At 41.0% G+C, this 18108-nt stretch overlaps 1 protein-coding gene across 3 annotated transcripts in view; it reads right to left on the bottom strand.

Moving 5' to 3' along the window:
- Window positions 1-8797: 8797 nt before the first annotated feature.
- The window catches only part of LOC131203861 (opioid-binding protein/cell adhesion molecule), a 541096-nt gene continuing 531785 nt past the window's right edge, over window positions 8798-18108 (bottom strand). For all 3 annotated transcript variants that reach the window (XM_058194544.1, XM_058194545.1, XM_058194543.1), the window contains one exon: window positions 8798-8898. In XM_058194544.1, the coding sequence (XP_058050527.1) occupies window positions 8798-8898 (101 nt within the window). The remainder of the gene's footprint in view (window positions 8899-18108) is intronic.

Raw genomic sequence — 18108 nt, 5'->3', positions numbered from 1 at the left:
CCACAAGTCTTAAAGGGACCAAGGTTGGAGACCCCTGCTCTAGGGCATACATTTAGGGAATAAAACCAAACCTCAGATAAAATTTTCCCCAAAAGGTACAAATTTCTCCAAACTTTATTGATACACTGCACAATCACAACCATCTCTTATTCTTTCTGAATTAGAAAAGGTTACAACTACAATGTAACATGCACAAAATTTCAGGTAGTATATTCACCTTTTTTTTTAATACGATTATTGACAGGAAAAAAAAAGAGACTTGACTTCATTTGCTTTAAGAAATTAAAAATAAACTTTTAAAAAGTATTTCTAGAAGGCTGACATAATAAAAGGAAAAAAAATAATGCTTTAAAAAAACTTCCATTGGATTATACCTTTTTTTTTCCTCATTAAAGCATTTGAACACTGAAAATTTATTTACTATTGTTTGTTTCTTTTTTTTATAGGATAAAACGGTGTGAAAACAATATGCACAGCCCATAGCTTTGATACAGCTTGAAGAATTGCACCATTGATAAGTCACAGAACCTGTAAAAGGTCTAGCAAAGATAAGGACTCTGAAATGGACAGGTAACGTTTTCATACAACCAACAAGATTCCTCACAATTGCACTTATACATTGCACAATAATCGAATTTTGCTTGAAAGGAAAAAAATGCTTTCTGGTACGTGTCAATAACAGAAATTATTTCCCCCCTATTCTGGGATTACACTTTTTTGTGTGTGTCAGTTTGTTTGCTTAATTCAAACAGTCCAGTAAAGAAGACTCTTCATTCATTTTCAGTAATTCAGAATTAATTCAGTAATTCAGAAAGAGAGTATAAACAGGACAGAAGAATTTGGAGAGAGATCGGATGAATTCTCCCTTGTGTTGGTTTGGCCTTCAATTTAATATATTGACTTTTTTTTTTTTAATGCGAAGTCATATCAAACTAAACCAGGTGTTTTATTGTTTAGAATCCTTGGCACAAGAGCCTTAATGCATCCTTAGGGATTCTTGTGTTTATTTCAATAGAGACAGACGTCCGTGAGAATATTGAAATTCACAAAATGAGCCCTTAGACCATGAGCAAGGAGAATTTTACACCCCTAGGAACGAGCAGGGATCTCTAAATCCTTATGAATTTATTAAATAATATAAGCCACCCTCCAAAGATTGAATATTCCTATTTTTTATTAAGGTTGTGTGGAATGGCTCTTAGCTCTTCAAAGGGCTTCCCATGAGCTTGTACCGAGTCCCAGAAAAACCTAAATGAAATTTTGGATTGCTATATGAAAAGCAATCATATTTAAAAATAATAATAATAATAGAACTACAGATAGTCCTTGATGCATCTGTCTTCTAGTGGGTAGCTCTGTTTTGATTAGGCTGGTGGCCCAGATACTTGCTTGATATTAATCATTTCATTTTCTGAAGGAGGAGAGGTCACGTCCAAGAATGCTTAAGTATCTTAAATTCAGCTGATAGCATAACTAGGTCGAAATGTGTCTTGACTTGCAATCTGCATTTTAATTCGCTTTTTGAGAGCAGAATTTTTTTCCGAGAAGTAAAGGCTCACAGCAGGCTTAAGCAGCAAAGCCACGGTTCTACCAAGGAGCCAATGGCTTCCTTGTTTAAAGACAAGCAATTGATGCAACTGAAGGTACAATCACAATTTGTTGAGACAGATAACGCGGAGCACCAGAAATAGCTTTTGATTAGCCGTGTGGGTCAATAGATGATCAGGAATACAAGCGTAAAATGCTTGCTTTTTGCTCACAAGATGGCGGAATGTGCGCCTTATGCGAAACCATAATGATGCCATCAAACAGAAAAGACTACACACCAGTTCTGCCAGCCAACGGAAGAATCAGCCATGACGGTTTCCCTTTTAATTAATTGACTTACACTCCAAACAACAAACCAAGTTTGAAATAAGTTCTAATTTTTCCCAAAAAAACCCCAAAAAACCAAAAACGTTGGAAATGTTTTGAAGTTGCCTCGTTGGACAATATATTCAAGTTTACTGGGAAACAGGGAACTTGGAATGACCGATGAGAGAAGAACTAGCTAACCTAAATATTGGCTCATTCTTCTAGATGGTTAAGGAGAAAGTGAAAGGGGGAGCCTGTGAAGCCAGTCCTATATTTCATGTATTTTTCATTATTTGCAGTTACTCGACTGCAAAAAGTAGAAAGAAATATTTCCTGTTTTATTGTGCTAAGAGTCTGAGTTTTTAAATTAATGGCCTGGTCTTACAGTTCTGTTTGGATAGATACCATTTCCATAGTTTTCCCTCTCTTCATCAAAATATATCGGGCTACATTAAGGTGAAAAGCTCGTCTAACACATCATGGCTGTGTTGACATGTCTTAAAAAAGAAGTTACTTCACAGAGTTCTCTCTTTAATCAAACAGATTTGATTCCTTCTATTGGGGGAACGATCTAAACCAGGGGTGAAATCTAAATTTTTTCCCTACCGGTTCTGTGGGCGTGGCTTAATTGGTGGGTGTGGCTTGGTGGTCAGGTGACTGAATGGGCATGGTCAATAATAATAAATAATAAAAATAATAAAGTATACAAAACTTGGGAGGCACCGGTCTACCTTCTTTAAAAATAGAGGCCCCAGTCTACCAATTGCCTTTTATTGAGAGGCACTGGTCTACCAAGTACCTTTTTTGGCAGGCACCGGTCTACCTTCTTTAAAAATAGAGGCACCGGTCTACTCGCTGCCTACAGCACTGATCAGCTGTAATGCGGCCCTTTGAAGTGCCCCGGCAGTCATTTAAGGCTGTTTGCAGCTATATCACCACCGAGCGCTTCAGGGATAGAGAAGAGGAACAGCGAGGCATGGGCAGTGGGGGCGGGGCAGGGATTTTTGCTACCGGTTCTCCGAACTACCTGCCCCCATCGCTACCGGATCGCACGATCCGGTTGAACCAGGAGCATTTCACCCCTGATCTAAACTACATAATAGGAAAGTGCTTAATTCATAAATGTGGACCATCATTCCTGGTTTGTCTCCTCCCCCCACACACAAACAAACCAGGGATGATTAAAGAAGTAGATATGACTTCCCTTTAGTGGTGCGGTGGCCTAGAGGTGGAGCCCTCACCTCACAATCAGGAGGCTGTGAGTTCGATCCTAGGTAGAGGCAGATATTTCTCTCTCTGGGCACACTGAGAATGTATCTGTTGAACAAAACTCCGCATCAGTGACAGGAAGGCATCCAGCCATTAAAATGCTCTGCTAGCTCCATTCAATTGTCCAGGGGTCATTAAATGATGTGACTTCCCTTTAAGCCTCTTTAGGAAAGAAACAAACCACAGTTCCAGAAATGCTTGATTATATTGAACAAGCCAAAAATAAAAACTTATGTGCTTGATAAAAAGAGTCAACCAGGAGCTAGCAACAAATGAGTTTCATTTTTTGTCAATACAGCCTGTGTGTCCTCACATTCTTGGAAGATAACGTTTTGTTATTGTTGTTGTTGTTTTGGCAAGGTGCAAAACATTCCACTGTTAGAGGAGTTTTGGATTGACTTCATGGACTTAATAATCCAACGCAATGTGTAAGTTGTACTAGCACAAGTAGTAATAGCGTAAGAAAAAACAACATTTCATCTTAACTCCAGGCCGTGCAAGCAGTCCTCGACTTACAAATGCAATTTCTGTTACTAAACAAGGCAACTGTTGCAGTTTTGATCACATGGCTGATGCTCCAACAGCCATACATTCGAGGACCGCTCGTTGTAACTTCAAAGAGTCATTAAATGAGCAATTGTTAAGTCAAGGACTGCTTGTACTAATGACTGGGTTTAGCACTGGTAAGAGCGGCGGGGAGGTGATTTTGGATGAAAGCGGATATTCTGACAAAATTCATCGTCTATCCAAGTCAAAGCGAGTGAGAGAGAACTTCAGAGATGCGACATCCATTTTGCACGAAGGAGGCCTACAAATGGTTACAAAAAGCTCTAAGCAGCCTTCTTCAAGCGGTGAAAGCAGCTTTCTATATTCTCTGCAGAAAGCATCCAGTACTTCATGGGAAAAAACCCTCGGTAAATCAAATATGAAATCTGCTTAAAAGCGCTTAAGACTGATAACAGCAATCTAAAGTGTCAAAACTTTCGTTAGACTCCCCTTATGCATCTTCAATTTCAATGACGGTTTTTCCTTTGTGCCATATGTGTGTTGTTGTTGTTGTTTTGAAAGATTCATCTCAATGTCAACCTGTAACGGTAACAGAATTGGAAGGGACCTCGGAGGTCATCTAGTCCAACCCCCTGCTCACGCAGGAGACCTATACTAGGGATTCGAACTGCCAAACTTCTGACCTTTCTGATCCAACAAGCTTAGCCACTGAGCCACCTATGTCTGCAACCTTGCATCTATTTACTCGTATGCGGGTATTATTGAAGCAAAAAAACTTTAGCACATAGAACTATGGTCTACTTGAAAGCCAAGTCCTCATGGAAACCGACTGAGGGCCACTTTGGCCTTGACTCTCTTGCGGTTGGTGGAGGAGATGCCTGAAGTGGCTTCACCTTCAAAACGTGAGGCATTTCTCAGAAACCCAAACGCATTCTCCCAGAGGCATGTGGAAAATATTTGAACACATCAGGCACTTAACTTTAATCATTCTTCAGCAAACTTAGCATGTGGTGTGTCACCAGAATGTCACTGCACTTAATTCAGGAAGAGTAGCTCGCTTCCCCCAGTGCAGAGAATCTCCAAGAGAATTACTTACAGCTAAGAGTGTCTTCACTTTCCTTCCACTCAGTTTAGTTCTAATCCCAAGGGGCTGGTTTGAGCTTCTAAGACAAGCCACAAATATTTTCCTGGCAGGATTTTAAACGTCTTAAATCCCTTTGCTCCGCTGATCTTACCAGTTTCTGCGTAGCCCCCTTTGAAGACCTATGGATACTTTGAGTGGATATGGGCACGATGACTGTTCTATGAATAATAGCCCCATTGCTTTGATCTGAGTGCATCCACTTCAGTCCTACGAGTTTGTCAAACCAAGAGTTGATTTCACTTGACTATGAGTTAGTGTGAGTGCAGTGGCTCACATGGTTAGGAAACTGGGTGGACAATCAGCAAGCCCGCGTTTGAGACCCAGGTGCTGTTGCATGGCAGGGTGAGCTCCCATCATTCACTCCAGTTCCTAGCATTTTGTAAGTGTGTAATCGTAAGTAGATAGATAGGTACTATTGAGGTGGGCACATTCACAGAGACATGAATGGAGCCTCCAATTGGGCATCTCCGGGCAACGGTGTTGTCATCAGCTAATCCTTTCAATCCAGAAGTGCCTTAGGTGTTTCCGGCACGAATGTGAGCAAGTTAACGTTTGTCTCTTGGTATATATGCACGGACACAGTATTTCTTTAAAACTCTTTCTAAATCAGCCAAAAATCCTCCGCTGGAGTCAGGATCAACTAAAGTCCAAATGCATCTTTTTTTTTTCCTCCAAATTCTCTAAGGCCGAGGGAAAAAGCTATCATCTTTCTGAGCATCTATAGGTATCTAGCTGCCTATTTTTATCTCTGGGGCGAAGAAGCGAGTCTTTGGCCAAATATAGCTCAGCAGGTTCCGCAGGGACAAAAAATCTCCTTCGCATTTCATGGACTTTCGGGTAGAGATTAAATCAGACTTCAGAAAGCTTTTCCGGCACTGTGGCTCTTCATGACAACATGATCACATTGAAAACAACACAGCATCTGATGACACTTTAAGGAGAAATTATGGCATAAGCTTTCAAAGGCTATTTCAGTATACAAATAGCTTCCGAGTTGTATAGGGAAAGTTGTGCTATATCACCAGCATCATATATGGGAAAGAAAGCATTGACCGACATGGACAAGAGAATGACATCGTCGTGAAAGCCATGTTCTCCAGCTTTTTATATTCCCCACTCTGTCCCCACCTCAAAAAACAACAACCACCACCACCCATTCCAGGTCCGATGACTTCTTTTCTTGGAATCCGAAGAAACATGCCCCGATGGACAGTAAAATAAGTTATGGGATGAAAATGTCTGTACATTCAATAATAATGCAGTTGGGGTGTCTTTGTTTTCAACCCTCATCTAAAAACCAGGCCCCGAACCCTTCCAAGTGTTTAAATATGAATATACCACCCAAATATTTTAGTCTTGTGTAAGTAAACGTCAGGATCTTTGAACCGTGTTGTACATGTAAGCGATAAGCTAAACACTTTGAACAGCACATCTCTTTACTCATCCAGGTAGACCCGCAGAGAACTTGAACCGGTCACTCCACAAGGTCAATTTAGTGTTGCCAAGACACAGCTGAGAGCAGCTCAGTACAGTGGCTGCCATACGTCCTTACTGCTTTTCAGGGTTGTGGCTGAAGAAGACAGTCTTGGAACCATCCACCTACTGAGAACGTTCCCCCAAGAGGAAAAAAACAAAACGTAACGTCAGGAACAAGGAATTATTTTCCCATCTTGGTTTTCCAGCTAAGAAATAACCTTTACCTACCACCAAAGAAAATGCACAAACTAGACATTTGGAAACTTGGCTCCCCTCCATGGGTCATCTTTGCGCAGATGATGTCACTCATCCCAGCTGTCCAACCTTGATCAGGGTCTTGATTTGAAATGAGTCATGTCAGCGTTCTTCTTAACACTCTACAGATTAGAACTACCTATCAGTTGATATTTCTTTCTAACAATGGTCTGTAATATTAGTAGGGTTTTGTTTTGTTTTTTTCTTTATTCTTGTTTATGCCAGACATCCACAAATATCCCATCACCAATACAAACAAAAACAGCATATATATTTTTTTAAAAAACTTTCCTTGTAGGAAGCAAAATCCTTTCCTACAACATTTAGGATTTTTGTTTTGTTTTGTTTTGTGCAGACAGAAGCAATTTGAACCTTGGATCATCCAGAAAGAGGAGCCGGGGAGAAATTTTCAGGAACCATCAGCGGTGCTTTTACAAAACCATGACCTGAAACAATTCCTTAGCTGCTCTGCAGGGCTAGTGAAGAAACCAAAGAGGCGCACACAAAATCATATGGATCTCCTCCTCCGTTGCTTTGTCCCATCCCTTGATTTGTTGTTGTTCTCCTGTTTCTTCGGTGTTAATTAAACGCTTAGAACTTACGTTGCTGTGCAAAAACCTTCTGTTCCAGAGAGGTTTCTGAAGAAATGTACAACTGATGTCGGAAGAAACAAGCAAAGTAATTGGCCCCCAACAGCTTCTATTCCAAGGATGGATGTGTAAGATAGCAAACGCAAATGTTGTTCTGAGGAGGCTTGGCCAGAGTTGGGGGCAGAAGAACAATCCCATTGCTGTTTCTGGAGAATGAAAAACAATGAGTCTCTTTGAATGTCTATGTGCAATAGAAAATTGGGGGCATTGGAAAGGATGGCAAATATTTCCCCACTAAATTCAGCACTTTTAAGTTGAATTATTTTAAGGCAATGCTTGACAATGGAAATGTTCCGCTGGAATGATATGGACAAGAATGCAAAAGGCTTAGAATCCATGGGTTGACACAATTGCCGATGCCCATGTGCTCCAAAATATGATTCCATTGTCTTTGCCCATTCTTTTATATATATATATATATATATATATATATATATATATATATATATATATATATATATATATATATTTATATATATATATTTATATATTACTATGCCTTTTCTTCATCTAATATTATTCATTTTGATCCTTTGCAAACCATCTCCGTGCCTTCCCTCTGCGGCGAAGAAGGGCCAAAAGACTGCAGCGGAATGTTTAAAACTAATAATGGGTTGAATAATGAGGAATTAAAAAAAAAATTTGTCTAGCGAATGGCAGGACTCAATGGAGCTGATCAGGCTGATAGAGGTTGGGAGAATGGATGGGGGATTGAAGAGGAACCATTTGGATTTTCTTTTTTAAAAAAATAAGATCAGATAATTACACTGATAAATTGATTAATATGGCAAACAAATGACGGGGAAGGCAGATGGATGGATAATTGGATGGATGAACGGATGAATGGGCAGAACGATGGTCCGATGAGGCTGATAAATGGGATGTGCTTGAATTGCCATTCCATCACTCCAGGTTTTTTCTTAATAGCGAAGAGGAGAGCTTCCAACACTCCCATCCGTTGACTAACTCATAGTCTGCTTCTTAAAGTGCAACATGGTCCCGCACCATCGCTTCCATCCTTCATGTGAACCCGCATCCTGGGGTGGGGGCGGGGGCTTGCAAAGTCGGCCTTTGCAGAACGGTAGCAAAGGCCTTCGAAGGATCAACCCAAGGGGAGGCGAGAATCCAGAATATGAGTAGACGCTTCGAAGCATGAACAGATATGTACAGCGTTATCGTTTTTTTAAAAAAACAAAAACGGGAGGGGTGGGGCAGTCCCGTTGGTCAAGGAGACACCGAAGGAAAAGGGATGCTCTGTTGACTTGCTTGATGGACAGTTGTCTCTTGGATGAAAAGCATATCTTCTTCCAGGGGCATTTGGGCAGGCAGAAGCATTCGGTCAAAGAAAGGAGAAGTTGAGATGTTTTCCACAGGGCGTTTGAGGAAGATGGAATGGTCCCGGAAGGAAGTTGAAAAGTGATTCAGCTTTGGGAAATATTTGTGATGAACTGGTCCATAAAAGGTGGTCGGCTTGGTATCAGAATGCCCCTCCCTCCCCTCGTCCACCCAGCAATAGAATCAAGCTGTAGACTGGTTTCCTTTTTTTTTTTTTTTTCAAGTTCCCCCCAGTGGTGTGGATGGTTAAAAGTCTGTGGTGCGGGAGAAACCAGGCAGCGTTTTGCAAGGATCCTCGCTCTTCTTATCAAAACTTGAGCAGGAAATAAGCAAAGAGAGTGCCCGATAGCCAGATGCAGGCCATTGCTCTGGAAGCTGCGTTGTTGCCATCGTGTACTGCTCCTGGGCCTGGATCAGATGACAGACACAACAAAAAAGAAAAGAAAGAAAGACAATGTTCATTAGCAAAATGAGATTTCCCTCGATGGTGAAATGTAAATTTTTTTACTACTGGTTCTGTGGGTGTGGAGTAATGTGACTGCGTGGGTGTGGCCAACTTTTTTTTTTTTTTACTTTTAAAAGCATTTTTTCTACAACCTCTTCGGCCGAAGAGGTTATTAAAAAAATGCTTTTAAAAGGCTCTGACAATCCCAGCTGAGTTTCCTGATCGTCAGAGGCTTTTCTTTTCTTTTCGAAGCATTTTACTTTTGCCTTTAAAAGAAAAGGAAAAAAGCCTCTGACGATCAGGCAACTCAGTTGATCAGAGAGTTTAAAGCATTTTTCTACAACCTCTTCGGCCGAAGAGGTTGTAGAAAAAATGCTTTTAAAAGGCTCCTCTGATAAAAGGCTCCTCTGGTAAAAAAATGCTTTTAAAAGGCTCTGGCGATTCCAGCTGAGCCGTGCGATCATCAGAGCCTTTTTTTTTTTACTTTTAAAAGCCTTTTTTCGGCTGAAGAAAAAATGCTTTTAAAAGTAAAAAAAAATCAACATCTGATGATCGCGCGGCTCAGCTGGGCATGGGGAGGGGGAAGGGATTTTTGCTACCAGTTCTCCAAACCACCCACCGCCATTGCTACCGGATCGGGGGATCTGGTCCGAACCGGGAGCATTTCACCCCTGATTTCCCCCTCACCCCTACAAATATCAAGGAGGATTCTGAGAAACATTTGAGAGCTTAAGTTAAATTTGGGAAAGAAAGTAAAAGTTATAGAGAAACATGGGGAGAAGTCTCAGAGCAGAAGGAAAAGCAAAGTTTCAGATGGCCAAATATAGTCTTTGAAGGTCTTGGGTATAATTGCTAGATTTGTTCCACAGTCATTACTTAACTACAGTTCAGTGATAAGTATTAGGTGTGTCATTGGAGAATATCTATATTATCTAGTCTTTAATATAGATCCTGGTGAAATAACACTATAGTCAAATGATTTAAGTGCCAAAGCCCACTGCAAATATATAGCAAAAAAGGCTCTAAGAGTTGTAAACCTAATCTTGCGTAGCTTCTTTTCCAAAAACACCACATTACTAACCAGAGCATATAAAACATTTGCTAGACCAATTTTAGAATACAGCTCACCTGTTTGGAACCCTCACCATATCTCTGACATCAATACAATTGAACGTGTCCAGAAATATTTTACAAGAAGAGTTCTCCATTCCTCTGTAAGCAACAAAATATCTTATCCCACCAGACTTGAAATCCTGGGCTTGGAAAACTTGGAACTCCGTCGCCTTCGACAAGACCTAAGTTTAACTCATAGAATCATCTATTGTAATGTCCTTCCTGTTAAAGACTACTTCAGCTTTAATTGCAATAATACTAGAGCAACCAACAGATTTAAACTTAATGTTAACTGCTTTAATCTAGATTGCAGAAAATATGACTTCTGTAACAGAATTATAAGTGCTTGGAACACTTTACCTGACTCTGTGGTCTCTTCTCATAATCCTAAAAGCTTTAACCAAAAACTTTCCACTATTGACCTCACCCCATTCCTAAGAGGACCATAAGGGGCGTGCATAAGCGCACAAATGTGCCTACCGTTCCTGTCCTATTGTTTTTCTTTTCTTCTTCCTATATATATTTACTTATTCTTCCCACTGATTTTTAGAGTACAGACCAGGGGTATCCAGCCTTGGCAACTATAAGACGTGTGTTCCAAAGGTGCTTTTTTCAGGAGGCAACTGGACTTTCTTGGTTTCTATATTCTTTCAAAGATGTTTCGCTTCTTATCCAAAAGCTTCTCCAGCTCTGACAGGATAGGGGGGATAGTTGTCAGAGCTGAAGAAGCTTTTTTATTATTATTTATTATTTATTTATTTGTCACACAGTATATATAAGCATAAGCATGTATTAACTATACAATATATAAGCATATATATAAGTATGAGTATGTAATATTAATTGGATATAACAAAAGGAAACAATAGGAGAGGAACGGTAGGCACGCTTGTGTTCTTATGCACGCCCCTTACAGACCTCTTAGGAATGGGGTGAGGTCAACAGTAGACAGTTTTCGGTTGAAGTTTTGGGGATTTGGGGATGAGACCATGGAGTCTGGTAGTGCATTCCAGGCATTAACAACTCTGTTACTGAAGTCATATTTTCTGCAATCAAGATTGGAGCGGTTCACATTAAGCTTAAATCTACTGTGTGCTCGTGTATTGTTGCAATTGTAGCTGAAGTAGTCTTCGATAGGAAGGATGAGAAGCAAAAGGTCTTCAAAAGGAAAAAAAAAACAACAACAAGCAAGTCCAGTTGCCTCCTGAAAACAAAGCACCTTTGGAACAACCAAGACCTGAATACTGAGAATCTCTATATACCATAAGACTTGTGGACTTCAACTCCCAGAATTCCGCAGCCAGCCAATTCCCCAGCATGGAATTCAGCCTTTTGCCCAGAAATAATGTGTGCATTCTACTCGTAAGGGGAATCCTAACATCTTCTTTAATTAGCCTGCTTCCTTGACACTGTTATGGATGCTCTCATGCTTGGTCTGTGATAGGATCACCAAGAAGGAGGAGGGAGGAGGAGGAGGAGGAGGAGGAGGGAGAAGAAGAAGAGGAGGAGGAGGAGGAGGAGGAAAAGGGAGAAGAAGAGGAGGAGGAGGAGGAGTAAAGAGGAGGAAAAGGGAGAAGAGGAGGAGGAGGAGGAGGAGGAGGAGAGAGGAGGAAAAGGGAGAAGAAGAAGAAGAGGAGGAGGAGGAGGAGGAGGAGGAGGAAGAGGAGGAGGAGGAGGAGGAGGAGGAGGAGGAGGAGGAGAAGAAGAAGAGGAGGAGGAGGAGGAAAGAGGAGGAAAAGGGAGAAGAAGACGAGGAGGAGGAGGAGGAGGAGAGAGGAGGAAAAGGAGAAGAGGAGGAGGAGGAGGAGGAGGAGGAGGAGGAGGAGGAGGAGGAGGAGGAGGAGGAGGAGACATTCTCTGTTTCCCTTTCTTCTTCCACTTTGCTGAAAAGGTGGTTAGGGAACATTTTGAGTTACAACCCCCAAAGATCCAGTTTTGTAGTTTCCTGAAATTATAGAGGCTCCCTCCCTCCCTCTCTCTCTCTCTCTCTCTCTCTCTCTCTCTCTCTCTCACACACACACACAAACACACACACACACACTCTCACACACACACACACACAAAAAGGTACACAACCAATTTGGTCACTGAGCACTATGCCAGAATTCTGAATTCCCCCAAAGTGGCTGGGACGAAGGGAAAGTAGCCACGCCAGTCACAACATAAGCTAATTTGATTAAATTTTAAGTTAGATTTAATTAGATGCTTAAAACCATCACGGATGGTATTCACAAGAGTGCACCGGTGAGCAAACTACGGGCAGGAACCACAGGTTGTGCATCTCCTAGTTTAACTCAAACAATGCAGACAGGGGTCACGCCAGCTCAAAATCCAGCTGTGTTTTCACAAACCATACTTTAAATTAATTTGAAAGCTCCATTCTCGTATCACATGGAATCTCTGTCAGTACCGCCATGCAGATGTGTTCCTTCTTTATGCCTGTTAATTGTTGGGAGAGGGCCTACGAGCGAGACTCTCATTGCTATGCATAGAGGCAACGCTAAATCCTACAAGCAAAAGTGCAGGACATTGATTTAATTAAAAATGTAAACCTGTTTATTAATATCCTGGGCCTCTCCCTCGAGCATCCGACCTAAACCAGAGGGTGAATCTACTGCCTGCATCGGAAAGCAACCATCCCAAATGTAACAGCTGCAGCACCAACAGCCATAGCAATCGAACTAAACGATATATCAGCGGCAACGCATTAAAGCTTCAAAAACCCATGCCAAAAAAACCCTTCAAATTTCTAGGTTCTACCATATCGCAAGATCTAAAATGGACAGCTAACATCAAAAATGTCATCAAAAAAGCACAACAAAGAATGTTCTTTCTGCGTCAACTCAGGAAGCTCAAACTGCCCAAGGAGCTGCTGATCCAATTCTACAGAGGAATTATTGAGTCTGTCATCTGCACCTCTATAACTGTCTGGTTTGGCTCTGCAACCCAACAAGACAGACACAGACTTAAGAGGATAATTAGAACTGCAGAAAAAACAAAGGCTACCAACCTGCCTTCCATTGAGGACCTGTATACTACACGAGTCAAAACGAGGGCTGTGAAAATATTTACAGACCACTCACTTCCTGTACATAAACTGTTTCATCTCCTACCCTCAAAACGACGCTATAGAGCACTGCACAACAGAACAATTAGACACAAGAATAGTTTCTTCCCGAACGCCATCACTCTGCTAAACAAATAATTCCTTCAACACTGTCAAACTATTTACTAAATCTGCACTACTATTAATTTTCTCATCGTTCCTATCACCCATCTCCTTCCTCTTATGACTATGGCTGTAACTTTGTTGCTTACAATTTATATGGATATTGTTTGTTTCCTGATTGCTTATTTGTAGCCTATGATTATCCTTAAGTGTTAAATTTGTACCCTATGACTATCATTAAGTGTTTTAAGTGTTGTACCTTGATGAAGGTATATTTTCTTTGATGTACATTGAGAGCATATGCACCAAGACAAATTTCTTGCGTGTCCAATCACACCTGGCCAATAAAGGGTCGTGGTGTGGCTCAGGCTGTAAGAAGCCTGTTATTAAAACACAGCTGCCTGCAATTACTGCAGGTTCTAGTCCCACCAGGCCCAAGGTTGACTCAGCCTTCCATCCTTTATAAGGTAGGTAAAATGAGGACCCAGATTGTTGGAGGGGGGCAATAAGTTGACTTTGTAAATATACAAATAGAATGAGACTATTGCCTTACACACTGTAAGCCGCCCTGAGTCTTCGGAGAAGGGTGGGATATAAATGTAAACAAAAAAAAAAAAGAATTCTATTCTATTCTATTCTATTCTATTCTATTCTATTCTATTCTATTCTACTCTACTCTACTCTACTCTACTCTACTCTACTCTATTCTATTCTAAAAACAAAAAACAAAAAAACTCTGGAGACAAAGAGTGATGTATCGCCACAAAGAAGATGTGGTTTCCACCACTGGAAATGTCCTGTGCTAGTCTAATTTAAAATGATGGTTTAAAAAAATCCCTGAAACTCTGCAGTTGCTCTTAAGGTTGAGAGTAGTCTGCATGGGGAAAGATATTTCCTTGGTTTTAATGTTTTTTCAAACCCCACCCCACCCCAAAGTCCATCAAACAGAGGCAGAACGTAGAGAAGAAAATAAGACCAAAAGCACATTTCTTTTCCCTATCTCTTTAAGGATGCTTTTAAAAGTTTTAGCGGAGAACGGAAACATTCCGTGCAGGTTCTCAGCCGAATTCAGCGGCAAAGCCCCAAGGCTATTTTCCCCTTCTCTCCAAGTCCCGCTGCAACGGTTAGCAACCAAAGAGGCTGTTTGATTCATTAATCTACAATTTTATAGCAACGCTGATTGACTGGAATCCTAGAATAGAACACATCTGTGCTGCTGCCTCCCATCTGGAAACCTTTATGCACTAACTGCTCTTAAATGTTTTATACTCTTGTCGGGTTTTTTTTTTTTTTTGCTCCATGGTGAGGGCAACGGCCCACCTCTCTTCAACCATTCCTTGCTTCTTTTTTCCCTTCCAATTCCGATATGTGAAAAAGTCTGCTTTCAGATGTGGCTTAAGAAGCTGAGTGGCACTAGCCTAGTGAAAAATTAATAAGGACCACTGAACAGGGACAGACTCCAGGAAGGAAGGAAGGAAGGAAGGAAGGAAGGAAGGAAGGAAGGAAGGAAGGAAGGAAGGAAGGAGAGAGAGAGAGAGAGAGAGAGAGAGAGACGAAGAAAGAAAGAAAGAAAGAAAGAAAGAGAGAAAGAGAAAGGAAGGAAAGAAAGAAAGAAAGAAAAAAGGAAGGAAGGAAGGAAGAAAGGGAGGTAGAGAAAGAAAAAGAAAGAAAGAAAAGGATAGAAACAGAAAGAAAGAGAAAGAGAGAGGGCGAGGGAGGGAGGGAGAAAGAGAGAGAGGAAGAAAGAAAAAGAGAAAAAGAGAGAAAAAGAGAGAGAGAAAGAGAAAGAAAGAAAGGAAGAAAGAGAAAAAGAAGGAAGGAAGGAAGGAAGGAGAAGAAAGAAAGAAAGAAAGAAAGAAAGAAAGAAAGAAAGAAAGAAAGAAAGAAAGAAAGAAAGAAAGAAAAGGACAGGACAGGACAGGACAGGACAGGACAGGAAAGAAAACCTGGATATTTGCTCTGCTGTTCTTCCTTAAGAATGGTTGATGGTGCTGGTAAGGTTGCCTGGAGTTGTTTCATGTCCCACTTGGAAGACGGAAATTCCAATATGCCAGTTATGAAGAACTAACAACTGTGTGGCAAGAAAGGTCATAAAACAAGGAAACACTCACTTTGTTAAGGTGGACTTTCTAGTTTTTCTCTGAAAATGTTTTGCTTCTCATCCAAGAAGCTTCTTCAGCTCTGACTGGATGGTGGTGAATGGAAGGATTTTATACTCCTTGCAGACAGCTGGTCATTTGCATCCTTTTAGAGGGTTGTTAAGGCCACCGGGAGGTTTTATCTGTGTCCTCAGGGTCACCTGAATGATGCAAATGGGTGTGGAGCCTTCCTGAAACTGTTGAAAGGACTGTGTTGTAAACTGGAGATAGATGATGTCGTATCCCTCACCCTCCATTGAGAGAGGGCTGTTCAATTTGGACATAGATGGCCTCTTTGACCCTTCTTTCAAACCAGGCAGAGCTGAAGAAGCTTCTTGGATGAGGAGTGAAACTGTTCTGTCCCCCCCCCCCACCTCAGTCCAAGAGGCACGAGCGATGACTTAATTAGCCGGCAATTCAGTTCACGGCAGCTATCAGCTCTGGCAGCAAACTAGCGAGTGTCTGCCAAGTTTCTCTGTTATCTTTTCTTGATGCCGGCGAGTCAACCAGGAAACCAGGAACAGTACTTCAGCTCAAGTTCTCTCTAAGCAATTGATTTGTTCGCCATGGAGTAGTATAGCAGCCCTTGCTGCTTTTATACTCTGTGGGGTGTGGCTCTGTGATTCAGAACTTCCTAGGCCTGCCCCACCTCTGCTTTTGTTGTTCCCGCCTCTCTGGTATAAGAAACCTAGGGTCCAACCAGGACTGATTGTCCTCAGCTGGGTCTGGGAGCATTGCCTGGGCGGGGGGAGATACAGGAGACAGAGGCCTTGTTATTTCTTCCACCTGGCCTGCCTCTGGCTCCTGGAGCTGAGCCAGGGAAGCCGGCCCTGCAGAAGGGAGCCCTGACGGCCCTTCCCCCTCACTCTCTGAGTCACTCTCTGGCAGGGGGCCAGGGTTGGGGGTGGGGGAGCTGGAGCCACAACAGAAACATCTTCAAAAGAAAAAAACAAGAAAGTCCAGTTGGCCTCCTGAAAAAAAACACCTTGGAACAACCACCACCTGGATGACTAATAATCTCCATAGATACTCACTTAACAAATGTTCCTACTTAGCAACATAAATTTTGGGCTCCATTGTGGTCATAAGTGGAAGACTAGCTGTATATAGTTTCGGCGTTGACTTCTCTCAAAAGATTTGACCCTTTGATGTTTCTCCAGAAATAAATGTTGTTGAAAAGTTGGCGTGCTTCCATTTCTCTTGTTGCCTCTTACTCCTCTGGAAGGCAGCCCGCTCCTTCCTGGAAATCCATTTCCTCTCTGCATTCGTTCACAAAAACATTCTTTTGTTGATTCAATAACTTAAAACTGCATTTGTCGTCTTCTTCTTCTTCTTCTTCTTCTTCTTCTTCTTCTTCTTCTTCTTCTTCTTCTTCTTCTTCTTCTTCTTCTTCTTCTTCTTCTTCTTCTTCTTATTATTATTATTATTATTATTATTATTATTATTATTATTATTATTGCCGCCTATCAAACCTCCAGCTCAAAATCAGTATGCAATCACCTCCTATACCAAGAACGTCGTCACGAGTATTGCGTCGCCAGGCCAGGTTGCCCCCATTCTATATACCTGTGCATTTGGTTCCTGCTTCACTTCTGTTTCCTAAGTGAGTAACTTTTCATTGCTCTGTTCAAATGTCATTTTGTTATTGTCATGTCGTTTCTCTAATCCTTGGCAACTTTCAGATTTGTGGACTTCAACTCCCAGAATTCCTCAGCCAGCAAAGCTGGGAGTTGAAGTCCACAACTCTGAAAGCTGCCGAGGTTGGAGACCCCTGCTCTAAGCTATTAAGGGGGGGGGGAAAAACCCCAAGAGAAATCTCATTAGTGGCAACCAACAGTTGATGTGAACGCTTCTGTCTGGGCTATTCACAACGTGTGTCTCTTGACCCCCTCGAAAAGCTGGATCGCACGTTAGGCCAGGATTGTAGCTTTTATATGTTTGTGTTCTTTCATTGTGCATTTTAATTTGTTGACGCTTGTTATTATTGCTCAACTTTTTTTAACCTTCTATGCTAATGGTAGTTTTATACCTCATTGTGTATATGTACAATATTCTCCCCCAGTGGCTATTAGGGAGGAAGCCAAAGAATGCAAGAGTGCCAACACGGTTGTTATTTTCCACTTGCAAAATGAATAATGTGGTTTTTTTTGTTTTTTGTTTTTACTGAATAGCTCAGAAATGTTATATTAGTTCTTATTTTCAGATATGGAAGATTCTGGGAAGCTAGAAAGGGTAAATTTGTATTCAACAAATACAAAAGTTAATTTGAACTGTGGCCAATAATAATAAGAAAGAAAGTCAATCCAGTAATACAAGAGTTACAATAATTTTGATGAAAATTAATAGGATAGGATGGGGTGGGGTGGGGTGGGATGGGATGGAATAGAATAGAATAGAATAGAATAGAATAGAATAGAATAGAATAGAATAGAATAGAATAGAATAGAATAGAATAGAATAGAAAGTGGAGTGGAGTGGAGTGGAGTGGAATGGAATGGAATGGAATGGAATGGAATGGAATAGAATAGAATAGAATAGAATAGAATAGAATAGAATAGAATAGAATAGAATAGAATAGAATAGAATGGAATGGAATGGAATGGAATGGAATGGAATGGAATGGAATGGAATGGAATAGAATAGAATAGAATAGAATAGAATAGAATAGAATAGAATAGAATAGAATAGAATAGAATAGAATAGATATTGGAATGAAGAATAGAATGGAATGGAATGGAATGGAATGGAATCGA

This window comes from Ahaetulla prasina, chromosome 9 (assembly GCF_028640845.1).
Source record: "Ahaetulla prasina isolate Xishuangbanna chromosome 9, ASM2864084v1, whole genome shotgun sequence".
In the NCBI taxonomy this organism is placed as follows: Eukaryota; Metazoa; Chordata; class Lepidosauria; order Squamata; family Colubridae; genus Ahaetulla; species Ahaetulla prasina.
This window is presented reverse-complemented; position numbering and strand designations above follow the sequence as displayed.